This window comes from Phascolarctos cinereus, unplaced genomic scaffold (genome assembly GCF_003287225.1).
Source record: "Phascolarctos cinereus isolate Bilbo 61053 unplaced genomic scaffold, phaCin_HiC Scaffold_1;HRSCAF=81, whole genome shotgun sequence".
NCBI lineage: Eukaryota > Metazoa > Chordata > Mammalia > Diprotodontia > Phascolarctidae > Phascolarctos > Phascolarctos cinereus.
This window is the reverse complement of record NW_027555514.1, coordinates 7,073,726-7,091,740: the sequence shown is the minus strand read 5'-3', so window position 1 is coordinate 7,091,740 and position 18,015 is coordinate 7,073,726. Positions and strand designations below refer to the sequence as shown.

At 42.8% G+C, this 18,015-nt stretch overlaps 1 protein-coding gene across 4 annotated transcripts in view; it reads left to right on the top strand.

Moving 5' to 3' along the window:
* The window catches only part of DGKB (diacylglycerol kinase beta), a 667,225-nt gene that overhangs the window by 366,942 nt on the left and 282,268 nt on the right, over positions 1-18,015 (top strand). For all 4 annotated transcript variants that reach the window (XM_021000103.2, XM_021000102.2, XM_021000101.2 and 1 more), the window contains one exon: positions 15,341-15,405. In XM_021000103.2, coding sequence (XP_020855762.1) covers positions 15,341-15,405 — 65 coding nt within the window. The remainder of the gene's footprint in view (positions 1-15,340; positions 15,406-18,015) is intronic.

Below are 18,015 nucleotides of genomic sequence, written 5' to 3'. Positions count from 1 at the left end.
CTGGGCCCCAGCTGGAGAAATAGAGAAAGATTCTCTTCATTTCCTTATCTCCCTTTGTCTTTTTAATAGTCTTAAAAAAAAATCTGTCCCCACCACCACCACCACTACCACCACCACCACCACAAATACACATACACTTTGAGAATCACAAAAGAAACTGCCGGGGGGGGGTGTGGAGGAGATAAACCTGAAGCATTGACCCCTAACCCTTGGATTATTGCCATTTCCACATGTGCAAACATTGTCCTATGTTCTGTTGGAAAATTGATGCATCTTTTATGCATCTAAGGTGAGGTAGGAACAGGACCAGTTCAGCAGGTTAAAAAAGATGCCAGGCAGGAGGTTAAATATTCATTTGAATGTCTTCAATAATGGGCAAAGCAGCTATTTAAAGAAGGCATTATTCCAGTGTGTCAACACCGCTATTGATTGGAATTAACCCACTCCCCAAAGTCCCAGATCATTTTTAACAGAAGTTTGTCGTCTTTAATAGGACCCTATCCTTGTCTTTTTTTTTTTGCCTATGCTCAATTTAGCATCAGATTTGCAATTAATCATTTGCTGATTGCAGTGAATGGTCTGTCAATGATGCTCGCTGCCATGCTCCAGGGATTTCACTGAGGACCCTCTTCCTCCCTTTGCCTAGGAAGCACTTTGTGAGCTGGGTTTCCTAGAATGGCTTCATGAAGGGATGTTTCCGAGGAATGCACTCTGGTTTTAAAGAGACACTGCGGGCTTCTCCAAGAGAGATAAATCCTGTTTGGGCCCCAACTTTCCTGTTGGTATTCCGATATTTGGACATCTGTTCCAACTTCTTCGATGTGAAATAGGCCTCATACGATATACAAGAACGAACTAAGGGTTTCATTATCTTAAATGTCATAACATTTGTTTGAATCATCACACGTGGATTTTAAATGCTGAAATTGTCATCCTCACTTTTTATTCATTTTACTGTCCTTTCAGAGGACGATAAACCAGAAAATCTTCTTTAAAATTGCATTCATAATTTAGGGGAAACAATTTACAATTGAGGCAACAACAGGGAAATGGTTGCAGATGAGCTATACAATTTGGTAATTCCTTAAAAGCATAAATATTTTACTGAAAGAAACATGGCCTTTTAAGGCACAAAAGATTTCTTACTGCGGTGGACGAGGCACTTAGTGACAATAATGCACAAACAAGAGGCTGCTTTGCCCATCAGGAGGCATCTGTAGAGCAGCCTGAAAGTCTCTCATTTGTGAAGTCGTGAATTCATTGTATTCGGACCTTTCCCATTGTCTGTTTCAGTAAGAAATGTCTCTGCCTGCTCTGATCTCTTGACTCCTGCTGCCTTAATGGTGACTTAATGAATAATAAAGCAGTAAAATGAGAAAATAAGATATTTTCATTTTGAGTTTAATGGACAAAAAGACCAAAATAAAAAAAAAACACATAAATATGATCACCAAATAGACACCAAGATCCAGATGCTTATTGACTCCGCCGATGTTCTTTCAATGTCGGAAAGAAATAAACAAGGAAGGGCCTTAGGATGCTGGGCGGTCCCAGTCGCTCTGAATGGGGAAGGCTGGACTGTAGTCTTTGCCAGGGAGGGAATGTGGGCATCATATCATTCAAGGGCTGGTTGAAAGGATTTGAGTTAGGCACAATACGCTGCGCATGGCAGCTCTTGGGAGTCTGGTCTGGACCAAAGTGGATCATAGAATCCTAGAAAGTGTATTGGCCAGGAACTGCCAGTCTCCAGCTTCTGGTGCAGCAGGAGGCTGGAATGTCATCGGACCTGAAATAAATCATATTTGCATATTTTAAAGATGTAATGGAAGCTCTCACTCTTTGGGGTGTTTTGCATCTTTGATGTCAGGTGTTTTGACTAAGGCAGCATGCAGACCCGGAGTATTTTCTTACTGGCTTTAAGGTGGTTGCCAGTCCCGTCACAACAAGGAAGAGATGTCTTTGTGAAAGGGGGTCAGCAGGGCAGGAAGCCCCCAGCTAATTAAAGCGCATCCCAGCCCTCCCTTGTGTTAAGTAAAATTCATTCTGAATAATTAGGAATAACAGAGTCGACTGGCTGCTATTGTAGAACTTGCTGCAAATCTGAGGATATTTTAAAACTTTCTGTCTTCTACATCTGCTGTTTTTTATTGGTTTTGTCCCATCATGGAAATGCCCTCCCTCCTCCCCCTACTTCACCTACAGGATTATTGGCTTCAGTAGAAGCAGAGCTCCCAGCTATGAAAAGCTACAAAAGTCTTTCTACCAGTGGTTAGTTAATTCTCCCTGTTAAAGTTACATTGTATCACTTTGCATAAACCTGTACCTTGACCTACATACTAATGGAACATGTAGGCTCCTTAGAATGACAGTTCCTTGAGGGCAAGGGCCATTCTGTTCCTCTCTTTACATCCCCAGGACCAGACCTGAGAAAGAGTGGGATGGGAGTGAACTATACCAACCTAGCCTGGGGCCTAGGATGTAGTAAGCAGCCACTTAACAAAGTCTTTGAATTGGGATTACTGAAGGCTCTGGCTTTCCTCTGGCATCTTTTACCACTTTTGGAAATTTTTGGCCAGTGTTTAGGGTAAGCTTTTTGTTATGATTGCTCCAAATGCTTTGAAAACCTCCTTTGGTTTGGTATTCAGCTGTGTCCGACTCTACGTGACACCATTTGGGGTTTTCTTAGCAAAGATACTGGAGTGGCTTGCCATTTCATTCTCCAGTTCATTTTACAGATGAGGAAACTGAAGCAAACAGGGTTAAGTGACTTGTCCAGGGTCACACAGCTAGGAGTGTCTGAGGTCATATTTGAACTCAAGCAGATGAGTCTCCCAGACTCTAGGCCTGGTGCTCTATGCACTATGGTGCCACTTAGGGGCCCCAAGGTTTTAAACCTTTGCTTGGAGTAAGTCACAAAGACCAATATTAAACAATAAGGACAGCTAACACTATTGGATTGAGCCAATGAGATTCATTCCCTTGTTCCAGGGCCCCACGTGCAATGTGCCATAGGTCTGAAAGGAGGAGCGCAGGCTGCCCTAGTTTTGTTTCTACTCTGATAAAATAAAGAAATGGGAATAGCCAGGAGTATGGCCTCTAAAGAGAAGCTTCTTGACCCAAGACACACTAGACCCAAGGTGGCACGAAGTCGCCATGATTCCCTTTCCTCTGTCTAGCCACAGTCCTGTGTGAAAATGGTGAGATCACCATTGGGGAGGTTCTTCAGACGATGACTTTAGTGGGAGACCCTGACTCCCCGAGGAGCTAGACTTTGTCATTGATCTGCCTTGGGGGGGAGGGCACGCAAGGAGATTATGATTAATCCGTTAATTGCATGAAGTTGCCCTGGGTGAGATAGGGAGTTCTTGTCTGGCTAATTGCCAAGATCACAGCACTGTATTCTGCTCTGACTGCTTCATTTTTGTCTTATGATTGAAATTAATAGTGCCTTGATAGGAGGAGGGTTTTTAAGATTGTTTCCCCCCAAGATAGGAATGACTGTGGATACAAGAAGCCCGTCTCATGCTCTCCTTTGGTACCTGACAGGCCCATCTCTCCCCCATGGATCAGACTTTTCTATCCTGTGACAACTAGCCTGTGCCTGCACACAGAACTGAATTTTCTAGAATTTTTTTTAATGTCAAAACTTTACAACAAAAATAGAAACTTACCCATCTCTCTGAATTTGTTTTTAAAGAAGTGTTTGCATGTCTAAATTATTCAAATCAGAGATACTGAAAGGTGGTTCTGTTCCAACAAGTGCATATGCATAGTTTTATGGAAACATTGCCTACTGGTATCGCTATTCAGTGCAGCACCCAGGGAGAACATTTACAATGCTTTTATTCAGCTGTACCTACATTTAACTCATTCCCTTCCACAGCCCTAAAGTTTTTTCCTATACATAATTTTTCATACAGTTGAAAAATTTAATGATCTTGGAGTCAGTGAACCTGGATTTGAACCCCAGCTCTGCCAATTGATCACCTTCGTGACCTTCTTTGATATTTCTGGACCTCAGTTTATCCGTCTGTAAAATTAAAGCATTAGACTAGATAGTCTGCACAGTCCTTTCCCCTTATAAATTGATCTTCTGGGATGGATTGTTTCTCTGGAACTTAATACAAAATTGGTTCATGTTGTTTATTGGATATTAATTTCTAAAGTGATTTATTAAAAAAAATAATTCCTTATTTCGCACAAACTACACTCTAAAGCCACAGCCTCAAGGGAGCCCCTTGAGCTTTACCGTAGGTAAGTGCATTTTATAAGGAGGTCCTATCAGTGTTACGGGTAGTTAGTCACATGAAAACGCAAATAGTTGATCTGGGTGCAGTGTTTTACAATGCACAAGTTGTCTCATTTTTATGATTTTAGTTGAGCTTCACTACAACTAACTGAGATACATTTGGCAGGTAGTGTGATGCAGGGGACAGAGTGCTGGGCCCGGAGTCTATGTAAATGTTTCTCCCCCTCCTCCCCCCTTCTCCCCCTCCTCCTTCCCCTTCTCTTCCCCTTCTCTTTCCAAATTGCAACTGAGGCAGAGAGATTAAGCAGTATTCTTAAGGTCATACAGATACCAAATGGTGAAGCACAAGTTGGAACCAAGTCTTCTGAATTCAGTTTTACCTTTCTACCGTTCTGTGGCAGCTTCCCTGAGAGAGCCACTTCTAATTTTGCGTTGTTATTATTTGCACATTGACTATGTGAGGTCAGTTTGGTGCCATGGAAAGGTCCTTGGAAGACCTGAGTTCCAGTCCAGAATGTGCTCCCCTTACCACCATTATGGAGAATCACCGGAGCATCTTGAAGCTGCAGTGACCTCCCCTGTAAAAAGGGGGCCTCTGTACTAAATGACATCTGGTATCCCTTGCAGTTCTACATTTCAAAGGCTTCTCCTTGCCCTTCCAACCTCCTCTATATCACTCTCCATAGCACTGAGATAAAGAGTTTAAGGGTCACCCAGCTTGTAAGTGCATGAAGTAGAATTTGACCTCTGGTCTTCTTGTCTTCTGTCAGAGTTCTGCAACTGCTGAGCCTTGATGGAACCCACTGGAGTCTTGACTGAATTGAGGTGGGTTTAGCTCAGAAGTCCTTGATTAGAATAACTTTACCCTTCCTTTTTAATGAAGTCCTTTTAGGCCTTTATGCCCCTGGGAGCCCCTGCTCAGTGACAGGCAAGGTCTGTTCTAACTTCCTGGGCTCTGAACGTACAGATGTTGTGCATGAAATATATGTGTCCTGAGCGGCTTTGGAGCCAAGGTTTTCTTTCTTTAGCTCTAGGACAAATTAGTCAATTCTGTGTTCTCAATCTGACTCCTTATTTATGGCAACTTTCTTTTGAAGTTCTTTTATCATAAATAATGTCATTGAAAATAAATGTTTATTTAGCCTTGGGAACCAAAGAAGCAGCACAGGACCAAATTAGCTTTATACTGTCCTACTCACTCACTTGTTCCTGTTCACAAACTCTTCATTTCCTGCCATGATTTCCTCTGTTCTCACCCTCCTTTTCCTCTTCCTTCAAACCTGGGTACAGAACGGTCTCCTCCCTGTCTCTACCTCTTGGAGTCCCACCTGTACCCAAGCCACCCACAGCTCCTTGTACACAGCAGGTAATTAATGTATGTTTGTAGATGTCTTGCTTTCAATCAAAAGGCCCCAATTCACGAGCTGCCTCCTCCACAATGGCTTCTCCACTTCATCTGAGCCTCTCCTTATACAAATGGTCCCTGTCTTCCATAGCATTTGGTTGTCTTCTTTCCCTATTTAGACTGTAAGCCCCTTGAAGGCAGAATGTCAGTTCATCTTTGTGCTCCTATGGCTGAGCTTGGTGCCTTCCATCTTTGGAGAGACAGGGTGGTGCGGGAGGTAGAGCACTGTGTTTGGAGTCAGGACAACCTTGGTGAGGCTCTCACTTCAGGCATCATTAGCTGCGTGATCCTTAGCCTGGTCCCTTCTCTGGGGCTCAGTTTCTTCAGCTGTAAAATTAGGGCAGTATTGGACCGTGTGGCCTCTGTGGTCTCTTCCCGCTCTGAACTGATGCCCTTGTCTTCTTTCCAGGTTCCATAAGTGGTATTTTGGGGTGTGAAGAGTCCCCAAGGAGGACAGCAACCTTCTGTTAAAAGACATCAGCTAATAAGTTTGGGAAGACAGCCATCCACCCAGTAGCTGACCCTCCCACAGGACTTTGAGGTTTCCAGAGCCTTGGTGGGCTTGGCTCCTCTCTGTGCTCTGCAGGCCAGCTCTGTCGGTCGTCCGACTCTTCCTCACACTTGCTATTTCATCTCCCATCTCTGGCCCTTTGCACTGATTGTCCATGTTTATAGGGCACTCGTTCCCTCCTCACCCGTCCTCTTAGAATCCCTAGATCCCTTTGGACCTCAGCTCAAAAGCTACTGCATGATGATGAGACATCGCACATGTGAGACCCTTCCTGGGTGCCCCCCCCAAAATAAATCCTTCTCATCTTTTTTTCTTTTGTTTTGATATAAATTTATTTATTTTTAGTTTTCAACATTCACTTCCACAAGTTTTTGAGTTCCAAATTTCTCACCCCTCCCCCCACCCCAAGATGGCATGCATTCTGAATACCCCTTCCCCTGGTCTGCCTTCTCTTCTATCCCCCCCCCTTCTCTTATCCCCTTCCCCTTCTGTTTTCCTGTGGAGCAGGATAGACTTCTGTACCCCATTTCCTGTATTTCTTATTTCCCAGTTGCATGTGAAAACATTTTTTTAAAACATGTTTTTAAAACTTTGAGTTCCAAATTTTCTCCCTTCCTCCCTCCCCACCCACCCTCATTGAAAAGGCAAGCAACTCAATATAGGTTGTACATGTGCAGTTATGCAAAACACTTCCTTAGTAGACATGTTGTGAAAAACTAACTCTATTTCCCTTAATCCTATCCTGCCCTCCCATTTATTCTATTCTTTCTTTTGACCCTGTCCCTCCTCAGAAGTATTTGCTTCTGATTACCCTCTTTCCCAATCTGCCCTCTCTCTATCACCCCTGCTCTCTTGTCCCTTCTCCCCTATTTTCCTGTAGGGTAAGACAGATTTCCATACCCAATTGAATGTGTATGTTATTCTCTCCTTAAGCCAAATCCTATGAGAATAAGATTCCCTCATTCCCTCTCACCTTCCCCTGTTTCCCCTCCACTGTGAGAGACTTTTCTGTTTTTTTTTTGTGTGAGATAATTTACCCCATTCTACCTCTCCCTTTCTTCTCTGAGTATCATCCTCTCTCATCCCTTAATTTTATTCTCCAGATATGACCCCTTAATCTTCAACTCACCCTGTGCCCTCTATCTATCTATATACATACATACAATTTTTTTCCTTCAACTACCCTAATACTGACAAAGTTCTCATGAGTTACAAATATCATCTTTCCATGCAGGAATGTAAACAGTTCAATCTTAATAAGTCTCTTATGATTTCTCTTTCCTGTTTACCTCTTCATGTTCCACTTGAGTCCTGTATTTGAAAGTCAAATTTTCTATTTAGCTCTGGTCTTTTCATCAGGAATGCTTGAAAGTCCTCTATTTCACTGAATGACCATTTTTTCCCCTGAAGGATTATACTCAGTTTTGCTGGGTAGGTGATTCTTGGTTGTAATCCTATCTCCTTTGCCCTCCAGAATATTATATTCCATGCCCTGCGGTCCTTTAATGTTGAGCTGCTAAATCTTGTGTTATCCTGATTGTTTCCACAGTACTTGAATTGTTTCCTTCTGGCAGCTTGTAATATTTTCTCCTTGACCTGGGAACTCTGGAATTTGGCTACAATATTCCTAGGAGTTTTCCTTTGGGGATCTCTTTCAGGAGGAGATCTGTGGATTCTTTCAATTTCTATTTTGCCCTCTGGTTCTAATATATCAGGGCAGTTTTCCTTGATAATTTCTTGAAAGATGATGTCTAGGCTCTTTTTTGATCATGGCTTTCAGATAGTCCAATAATTTTTAAATTCTCTCTCCTGGATCTATTTTCCAGGTCAGTTGTTTTTCCAATGAGATATTTCACATTGTTTTCTAATTTTTCATTCTTTTGGATTTGTTTTACAGTGTCTTGATTTCTCATAAAGTCACTGTCTTCCAATTGCTCTATTCTAATTTTTAAGGAAGTATTTTCTTCAGTAATCTTTTGGACTTCCTTTTCCATTTGGCCAATTTTCTTTTTAGGGCATTTTTCTCCTCATTGGCTTTTGGGACCTCTCTTGCCAGTTGGGTTAGGCTGTTTTTTAAGGTGTTATTTTCTTCAGTATTTTTTTGGGTCTCCTTTAGCAAGCTGTTGACTTGTTTTTCATGATTTTCTTGCATCACTCTCATTTCTCTTCCCAGTTTTTCCTCTACTTCCCTTACTTGCTTCTCAAAATCCCTTTTGAGCTCTTCCAAGGCCTGGGACTGATTCATATTTTTCTTGGAGGCTTTGGATGTAGGAGCTTTGATTTTGTTGTCTTCTTCTGGTTGTATATTTTGATCTTCTTTCTCACCAAAGTAAGATAATATAGTTTGACTCTTTTTGCACTGCTTGCTCATGATCCCACAATTACTTGAGTTTTAAACTCTTTGTTAAGGTAACAGTCTGCTTCCAATTTGGAGAGTGTACTGTCCCAAGCTTCTGGGGTTTGTATAGCTGTTTTCAGAGATACTTGTAGGGACCTGTAAATTTTCAGTTCTTCCAAGGTGGTATGATAAGGGGCAAGGTGTTTACTCCTTTCCTGGCCTGTGACCACAAGTATTCCTTTTTGTCCCGTAACTGTGAGGAGGGGTTCCTCTCCACAGGCACTACAAGCTCCACCACACCAGAGCTCCTCCTCACCCCAGCACTGCCCCCTAGAACTGTGACCCAGATCCAAACACGGGCAAAGCAAGAGATTCCTGCCTCAGCACTGCGAAAGAGATCCCTGCGGTCCCTCTCTGATCAGCCACTGGATTCCCCGTCAGTCTGTGAGCCAGAAGCTCAGGAAGCAGCTGCCCCCCCCCCCCATGCTCTTGGGGAATGGAGCTGAACCCCGCCTTCTTCTCTGAGCACCGACAGAAACAGACTTTTCCCACTGACCTTCTAAGTTGTCTTTGGCATTTGTGGATTGAGGAGTCTGGAAACCTCCACAGCTGCCCAGGATTCAGTCCTCTGAGGCCTGCTCCAGGTTTGCTGCAGCCTGCACGCCCACGCTGCGCTGCGCTCCCAGCCTGGTGCGATACACCTTTCTGATCAACCATCCAGGTTGTCTTGGGCTGGAAATTTGTTTCACTCTGTCTTTTTGTGGGTTCTGCTGCTTCAGAATTTGTTTAGAGCCATTTTTTATGAGTATTTGGAGGATTTTTGGGGAGAGCTCAAGGAAGTCACTGCTTTCACTCCACTATCTTGTCCCCCCCCCAAGCCTTCTCATCTTTATATTGCACAAATTGTGTAAAGACTTAAATACGTCTGGATGCACAGATATGCCTATATCCTTATAGATATCTCTCCTCATAGAATATAAGCTTCTTCAGTACAGCAGCCATTTCATTTTATACTTATCTGCCCAGTGACTACCAAACAGCACAAAGTGGTCATTTAAGAAATGCCCATGCATTGAATGACTGATGGATGAACTTCTTGGAATCTGAACAGGCTACAGAAGGTATACAGGAATCATTCGTTACATTCACAGACCAGGATACCGAGTCTTAGCAGCCAGAAGTGACATGTCCTTGTCCGTGGCCAGGCTAGTAAATGTCTGAGGTGGCATCAGGATCTGCGTCACTCCCGACTCCAAGCCCAGAACTCGCTCTGCTGTATCCCACTGCAGTTCCAGTGAAATCCACTCCCTTGCTGGGTGCTGCCACCAGTAACCCAAGGCCACCTTCACCCAGTTAGAGAAGTGAAGGACCCTAGTGTTGGGACGGGTGTCCTCTGGGTGAGGAGTTCCTGAGAGAGCACTCATGACTGTGGCATCAGGGTGGGTGAATGAGATACCGGGAGCTCACATTTACGGAGGCACCAATTGCAGAATTGATGAAATCCTGGGGAGATGACCACTGGGTTTTCCCTACACAGCCACTGTCAGAGGACAGAGACAATGAAGATGGAAGCCTGCTAGAAACCCAAGAAATCTTTTATGCCCGTAGGCTTCAGGGAGACCTGTGCCTAGCGTAGACCTCTTCTCTGAGGGGTCAAGGCTAGGAATGTGCTGAGCTGTTTTCTTTTTCTTTTTTCTCTCTCTGTCTGTCTGTCTGTCTCTCTCTCTCTCTCTCTTTTTGGTGAGGCAGTTGGGGTTAAGTGACTTGCCCAGAGTCACACGGCTAGTGAGTATTATGTGTCCGAGGTCAAATTTGAACTCAGGGCCTCCTGACTCCAGGGCCAGTTCTCTATCCACTGCCACCTTACCTTCCCCGGGCTGTTTTCTTTTCTGTCTTTCTAATCCCTCTGATTCCTTTGGAACTGGTTGAGGCTGAATCCTGGAAGCAGGAGGAGCATCGTCCCACGCCAGGGCCCTTTGGCCAAAGACATTCACCTTCGTCCTTCAGCTATAAAAAGCTGCTTCCTATGAGATGCTCCCAACCTCCTTGTGGGCAGTCTTTCATTACCCACGACCTTCAGAGAAAGGAGACATTGTTTTGACTAACAAACATGGGAATCCTGCCCAGGGTGGGCACACATGGGTTCGGGCCCTCCAGCAGCTTTCTATCAAAAGTGGAAAGTTTTGTAGTTGTGATCATTCCTCATTCTCTTCTTAATTAAATGTAATTTGGGGTAAGACCAGATAGTTCTGACTTGGACTTTCTGGGTTTGACAGGTGCTGGCCAGGTTGTGCCTCACAAGGTCATAGGATCACAGATTTTGACCGGGAAGTTTTATCTGACACCATCTGAGCCGACCCACTCATTTTACGTATGAGAAAACTGAGGCCCAGAGATTGTCTCAGAGGCAGGATTAAAATGCAGGGCCTCAGGAAGCCCAAACGCAGAGCAATGACTCTAACATAAGTGTGTTATATATATGCTACCTAAATAAAGCTGTTCTCACTTTTATCAATGACCCTGGGAGCCAATGCTGCTTTGAATTGTCCTTTCTTATGAGTGTAAGCTGTTCCTTGTAATAAACCAAAGGGATGCTGTAAGCCATTGAGCCCGGAGGGGCCTTAGAGATCTGATAATCCAGCCCCTTCATTGTCCAGAGAATGAAATGGAAACCCAGAGGATGGGGGTGCCATCATGCCCATGGTCTTTTGTTTTCTTTTCATCAATAAACATTCATTGAGTGCATATTAAGAGTGATGAGTTAGGTTTTCTTGGATAAATTATGTTTGGTTTTCTATGTGCACAAGGTAGATAATATTTTGTTTTGGCTTTTTTGTGCCTCTTCAAGGTAAGGGAAATATAAGGACAAATCCACCAAAGGCAGCCCCCACTCCAACATTGTCCTCAGTACTTTTGAGCAGTGTTCTGGGAACACATATCATACCCACAATCTTATGAATCACTGAGATTTTGTTTGTGATGTTCTAATCACGTGCCCTGCTGAGTTACTGACTTAGGTCCTGGTCTCAAATAATATTCCACAGAGAAGCATCTGGGAGGAGAGGGGTGTGATAATTAGCCAGTTTTTGTTCAATAAATACATACACAGGCCATCCAGGTTTATTCAGTGGAGCAGAATGGTTCTGATTGTTAATGGAGCTGTTGGTCACAGAAAGCTTTGACTTGGATGCATAGGACTACCCTAATTCTTACAAACGTTTATTCCCAGTGTTTTCCCAATATTAGTAACACTGAGCAGAGGCTGTAGCAGATTTCTTTCTGATAATGCCAATATCCATTGGAAAGGAGTGTATGTGTATTTGTGTGTGTTTGAGAGACAAAAGAGACAGAGGATGCAGAGAGGAAGCTGGGAAGGAAGGGGGCAGCGGAATCCTAGGTGTCAAGAAGATTTATCCTTAAGCTTCTTTTCCTCTTAGCAGGTCCCTCTGGGACCCACCCAGGTCACCTCAGTTGCTTGTCCCTCTCCCTCCAGCAAATGACTTCAAACCCACCCACAGGTGGCCTTGTGACAGAGGTTGCCTTTTGATCTTTGAGTAGCAAGTACCAGGCCCAGTGCTTGGCACATAGTTCTACCCCAGAAATACTTTTGGATTGGTTGGTTGGGCGGTTGGTGGAGAAAACCCTGGAGTGAGAAGCAAGAGGACTAACTCTTGTCTTGAATCTCTCAACAACTTGCTGTGTGACTGCTGTCAGTAGACTTTATCACCCAATGTTTATATCTGGCTTCAATTCATTGTGAAATAAGTCTCAGACTAGTAGAGGTTTTGAGAATTGTGATGGTGGGGTAGTGGTATGAAGCAATTATCATCATGACCTGGTGATTTGGGGCAATAAATTTTAGGGTTTGATGTAGTAGACAATAGTCTTGGCCCAATTATCAGCCACATCCTCTGCTGGCGTGTGCTGACCGGATCTCCCTGGGTGAGTCACTTCAGCTCTGTGTCTCTTAAACAACTCCCTATGGCTTACTTCCTACTTCCTAAAAGTTCTGTGGGCTAGTTTGTGGAGAAATTTTGATTAACGGACATTCCCTTCAGAAATCACTTTTTTTTTTACATCTTCACCAAACTTTTGGTTTTTATTGATGTCTGCCCCGCCATGATGAGATAATATTTTGTAAAGAACTTAGCACAGTACCTGACACATTAGGTGCCAAATAAATGCTTATTCTCTTCCCCTGCACATAAAAATGTATTCTTCTAGCATCCCTTTTGTCTCCTACATGAAGACTTTTCTGATTTCTCAATTACTAGTATCTCCTATCACTCCTCCTTCCTCCCAAAAATGACTAATTATTTAATTCTATGTTTACATGCACCCGCCCGCCCACCCAATCTGCAGAATGTAATTTTCTTTAAAGCAGGAGCCAGTTTATTTTTATCTTTCACGTATCTGGAATACAGTAAGCACTTAATAAATGTTGTTGATTCATTGTTTTAAAGTCAATTTATAGAACACAACAAAATCTGTAAAGGCCTCCTATCTTTAGCAAGTTCAGTGCCTGGCATAGCCTACCTTCCCAGACACATCTGTCCTCAAACAAATATCACCTGAGCCCCTGGATGCCATGAGATAATGGCAGACTTTGGGCATCAGTGACCTATTGCTAGCAGTCTGTTTTTGTGGGGGAACTTCCCAGGGTTCCTCACATTGCCGCATGTAGGTAGCCACTTAATACACACAACTATCTTGTTTGGTTGAGTGACTGCCCTTCTCTCTACACCCCTATTAATCAAAATGGTGAAATGAAAGCTGGTTGATAAGTGGGACCCAGGTTCATTGTGATGCTGTTGAAGATGCTTTAACCCTTTGTTCACCCTGTTATTGAGAATAACCGAGCCCTGGCTACCTTGACAGGATGCAAGTTAATTTACTCTCAAGATTCCTTCCTTTTGACTGCAATACAATGTAATTTCAACAGCACTGATCACCAGCTTAGATAGAATAACTTAATTAAAATGGCAGAGGAAGTTTATTAGAAGAGAAAAGAAATCCTGAATTGCATCCGGATATTGAAGCTAACTCATTTTGTGTGTGTTGTGTATCACTATACAAACCAATGGCTTTTAGAAGCCAGGCTTATGTTTTCCTTTCATGTAGAGAACAAGCCAGAAATAGAATTAATTCATACCCTTTCTGCCTTTCCAGGCTGGACAAAAGCTGGTTCTTTATGGTATTGTAAATATCCGACCTAAGTATGCTCTCAGCCCCTGTTTCCATCTGCAAAACATGTTGGAGACAACTCTTCTTGACTTACACTCTTCATCTGATTTGTTAATGGTGCAATGTCAGAGAGAGTTTTCTCAAACAGTATTCATGACTCAAGCAAGCAACTTTCTGATTTGCCTTGAATATTTTCAAGCCAATCAAATTTGTTTATCTTAATTCATACCTTTGTAGAAACCATAAACAATGTCCATGGTTACATCATAAACTATAAAACCAAGCAGTGGATGGGCAAGGTGGGACGTTGTCCAAATATCAGAGCACAATTTTGTTAGATCTTCCTTCTGCATGTTAAGGCTACAGTCACCCTTCTTATTTTGAGCTCTGTCTCAGCTCTTGATGGTTCATCGTTTTTACTTTTTTATCATTGAAGTAGTTGAATTATTTATTTAGTTAATCGTTTATTATATCATTTATTATTTATTAGTTGAGGTAGAATTAGAGGAAGAAAAACACATCCAGTTTGGAGGGAATTTTCAACTACTTCAAACTTGCATGGAGAATTAAGCATCCCTTTGCTATCTCTGGTGGGCACCAATCTCATCTAATGCATGTTGGGCCCACTCATTTGTGTTGTGTAAGTACAACCATTAACTTCTTCATTTTATTCACTAGACATGTCATGTCATCGTTGAATTGTATTTTCTGGGTTTATTCAAATATGCAATTTCATTACCCTATTTGTTTTACTCTTTCTATGAACTTTTGCTGTCCTCTTTTATCTGGAAGTAAATTAATAACTAAGCCTTCCACAGTGTTTTTTCCCACCACCACCCCCTGCCATCATTGCGGACATATTTGTGACTATAGTGTTTAATAAAGTGGGGATGAAAGTCCCAAAAGAGGTTCTGGCAGCTATCTGAGGTCAGCTAGAAGGGAGTTTACTGGGGAAGTGTCTTTTACTCTCTATCCATTTGAGCACGTGATGTGCCATTGGGAACTGGAAGCTGTGCTCTTAATGTCAAAGTCTTCCCTTTGCCAAGAGCTTAGGGACCCCATGAGCATCTCAAGTTTTTGGTTATATCTCTCTTCTGTAAGGGTCAGAGTAGTTTGTCTTCTGTTACTCTAGTGGGAAGGAGAGAACAATTTAAGAGCCTGGCTGTACTATTGGTGGTTATCTAATTGTTCCTCAGAACTGATTTCTAAAGAACTTAATTCTTTGTATTTAGTGATAATTTGTTAGGTGAAAATTTCTGCAATCCCCAGACCTCCATTTTCCATATGTATATTGACCCAGAGGTTTCCATATGTGGCTTCCCCTCCCTTAGACAATTCAGCGAATATTCATTTAACAACCTCCTCAAATACTTTTTAGAAATATGCTTGTCCATGTGCTTGGCTATAATTTGGAAAACAAGTTCAAATTTTGAAAGGGATGGAAATTACGGCTATTTTTGAAACAGAAAGAGTCTCAGGATTGAAAATCTGGCTTTTGTAAAACATTGAAAAAGATGTGCAAAAGTGAAGCATCTTAACCTGAGTTTGATCCTTTCCTGCCCTGTGGCATCTAGGAGCTAGGACTCTGGCTTTTAAATCTGTCATTTCTCTATGATAACAGTATTTAACTTCAGAATTGTTTTTCCCTCTTAGGATGCCTCCATCGCCCACAGATTCCACATCATGAGAGAGAAACACCCAGAGAAGTTCAACAGCCGGTAGGTGCCCAAATGGTGCTGAACTTTTGTGCACTGGTGAAGACACTAAGTGTCACAAATGCCTCTGCATGTTTGTGAATGAGGGAGGGGAGCTGGGTCTGTGTCTGTAAATGGATGGAAGAAGACAGTGATGCCTTTGATTTTCCTCTCATGTGAACGTCTTCATAATTGAGCAGCATGCCAAACTCTTCTGCTGTGGTTTGTGGGGCAGTAGGATATTGGGGGGAACTGGCAGAATGAGGAGGGGTCAGCATCCCCCTTTGTTGACAGATGCCCCCCTTTAAGGTGAAGATCTCATTGTTGATGGGAATGAGCCGCAGGGGCTTCTTTCCTGGACCCCGGGCTTTTCAGAGGAAATCGGAACTTTGTCTTTAGGATACAGGGAAGACATAGGCTCAGTCTCCTCCATGTCTCTTCTTTCCCAAGAAGAGAGCACTTTCCTGTCCATGCTGGGCAGAAGCAAGGAAGTTTGTCTCTTGTTTTAACCATCTCAGTTTATATCACTATCAGGGGCTCCTTTGTTATTTTCTGTAAAGTGTGAAAGTCTGTACCTATGCCTATACCTATATCTATATTTCTAGCTACAGAATCTTTAAACTGCGCTAAGCCTTTTGAGACATCTGGCATTTATACTGCTATTGATGGCTACAGACAGGGACACTATCTTTTGACACAGATACTACAGTGAATTTTGATATAAAGGGGAAATTTTAGTCCAGTGTCTGGATTCCCTTTGGGGGATGTTTTGGGGTGAGACATATCAGAGCCCTTTTCCCCTACCTGTAGCTGAGATGCCTGTGGTTGCTGATACTTGGGGCACATTTGGGGACATTTATCTGCAGTAATAGAGCACGACTGAGAATCCTTAACCAATCAATCTACCTACACGCTCTGTCATAGTGGCATCAGCATTCTTTGGTGCAGTTTACTCTCACATCTAAATAAATGAGATATAGAGGCTTTGCCTTTCATAGAAATATTACTATATGGCTTGGGCTGACACTTAACGAGTTTCTATGTGAGTTTCCTGTGGAATTTACCTGTGGAGGAAATTCTACAGAAAAGAAATGGAAGCTGTGGTGTCTTCAATTGGAAGAAACCAAACACAAAGGGATACTTGGAGCTCGTTTTCACATGTATCATCACTTTATGGGATGGCACACTGGTTTCCTGTTCGTCACAGTAAAATAATCCATGATATTTAAAAAGTTTTCACTTAGTCACTTGAATCAGGAACATTTGAAAACATTTGCTGAGGATATCATTTAGAATGTCTAATTGCCCATCTAGAAATGAAGTTTTGGCTTGGTAATACACCTCAGCTGTAGTGTAGGCACAGACCCCACTATCACTGAAAAGCAGTGGAATTGAGTAGAAGATAATTTGCTGCAGAGGCTGTCTGAGGATGCCAAGGGGCTGAACGGAGGGAGCTCCAGCTGCACATGGAGGTTTGGCCTGGACAGCAAGCCATGGCACCAAAGCTGACTGTATAGTGAATAGACTCAGCAAGTCACGTGTCTGAACATATGTGACAGCAAGTCATACAGAATGGCTCTGTGTACCCAGCGTGCTGGATCATTTGATTCTTAGATTTAAAGAATTTGAAAGTTGGAAAAGGGTCTCAGTGGCCATCCACCTCTAGTTATCAGGAAGTTTCCCCCAATATTCAGCCTCAGTTCATTCATTGCTCCTGGTTTTACCCTTTGGGGCCCTAGAACACATCTCTTCCATTATGTCTTCTCCCTTGTCATGCCCCCAAAATGCTCTATTCCAGTCCAATCCAAGCCAAACCAATCCAAGCAACGTTTATTAAGCACCTACTATGAGCCAGACTTGGGGCTAAGCACTGGGGACACGATGAATGAAAAGAAAGTCACTGCTGTCAAGGAGCCTGCAATCTAAAACGTACTCATTTCCTTTAATGTATCCTCATCTATCATGAATTTGAGGTCTTCGTGAACCTCTTCCTCCTGGGTGCCCTCTTCTGGACATTTTCTAGCTTATAAGCTGCCTCTTTCCATCGTGGTGCCCGTGACTGAACATAGTAAGACTCAAAAGGAGTCTGATGAGGTCAGAGTAGAATGGGATCATCATGTCTCTGTTCCTTGAAGATATAGCCCTCTCAATGCTGCCCACGATCTCATTACTTTGGGGGGCTAACTCCTCACTCTGCTGGCCTATGCTAAGTCTGTAGTTCACTAACACCCTTCAGATCTGTTTAGAACAGCTGCCTTCTGTCCAGGCCTCCTTTACCTTAAAAGTGGGAGCTGGATCTTCTCCACTAACCAGACAGACTTGAAATTCTTCCCTATTCATTTTCATCTTGTTAGAGTTAGCCTGATGATTTTACCTGTCAAGGTCTTTTGGAATCTTGACTTTGCCATTCATTGTGTAAGCTATGCCAGTGCTTAGCACGGTGCCTGGCACATAATAGGTTCTTCATGAATGTGGGTTGACCGACTGGTTATCCCTCCATTCAGTGTATAACTATAAAATTGACGTGTGAGATTGTCTCTATGTTCAGAGATGATGCTGATATGCTATCAAGAGTTAGAGCAAGTAGATTTCCATTCCCTTAAAGGAGGACAGCTCTTTATAAATATGAGTGCC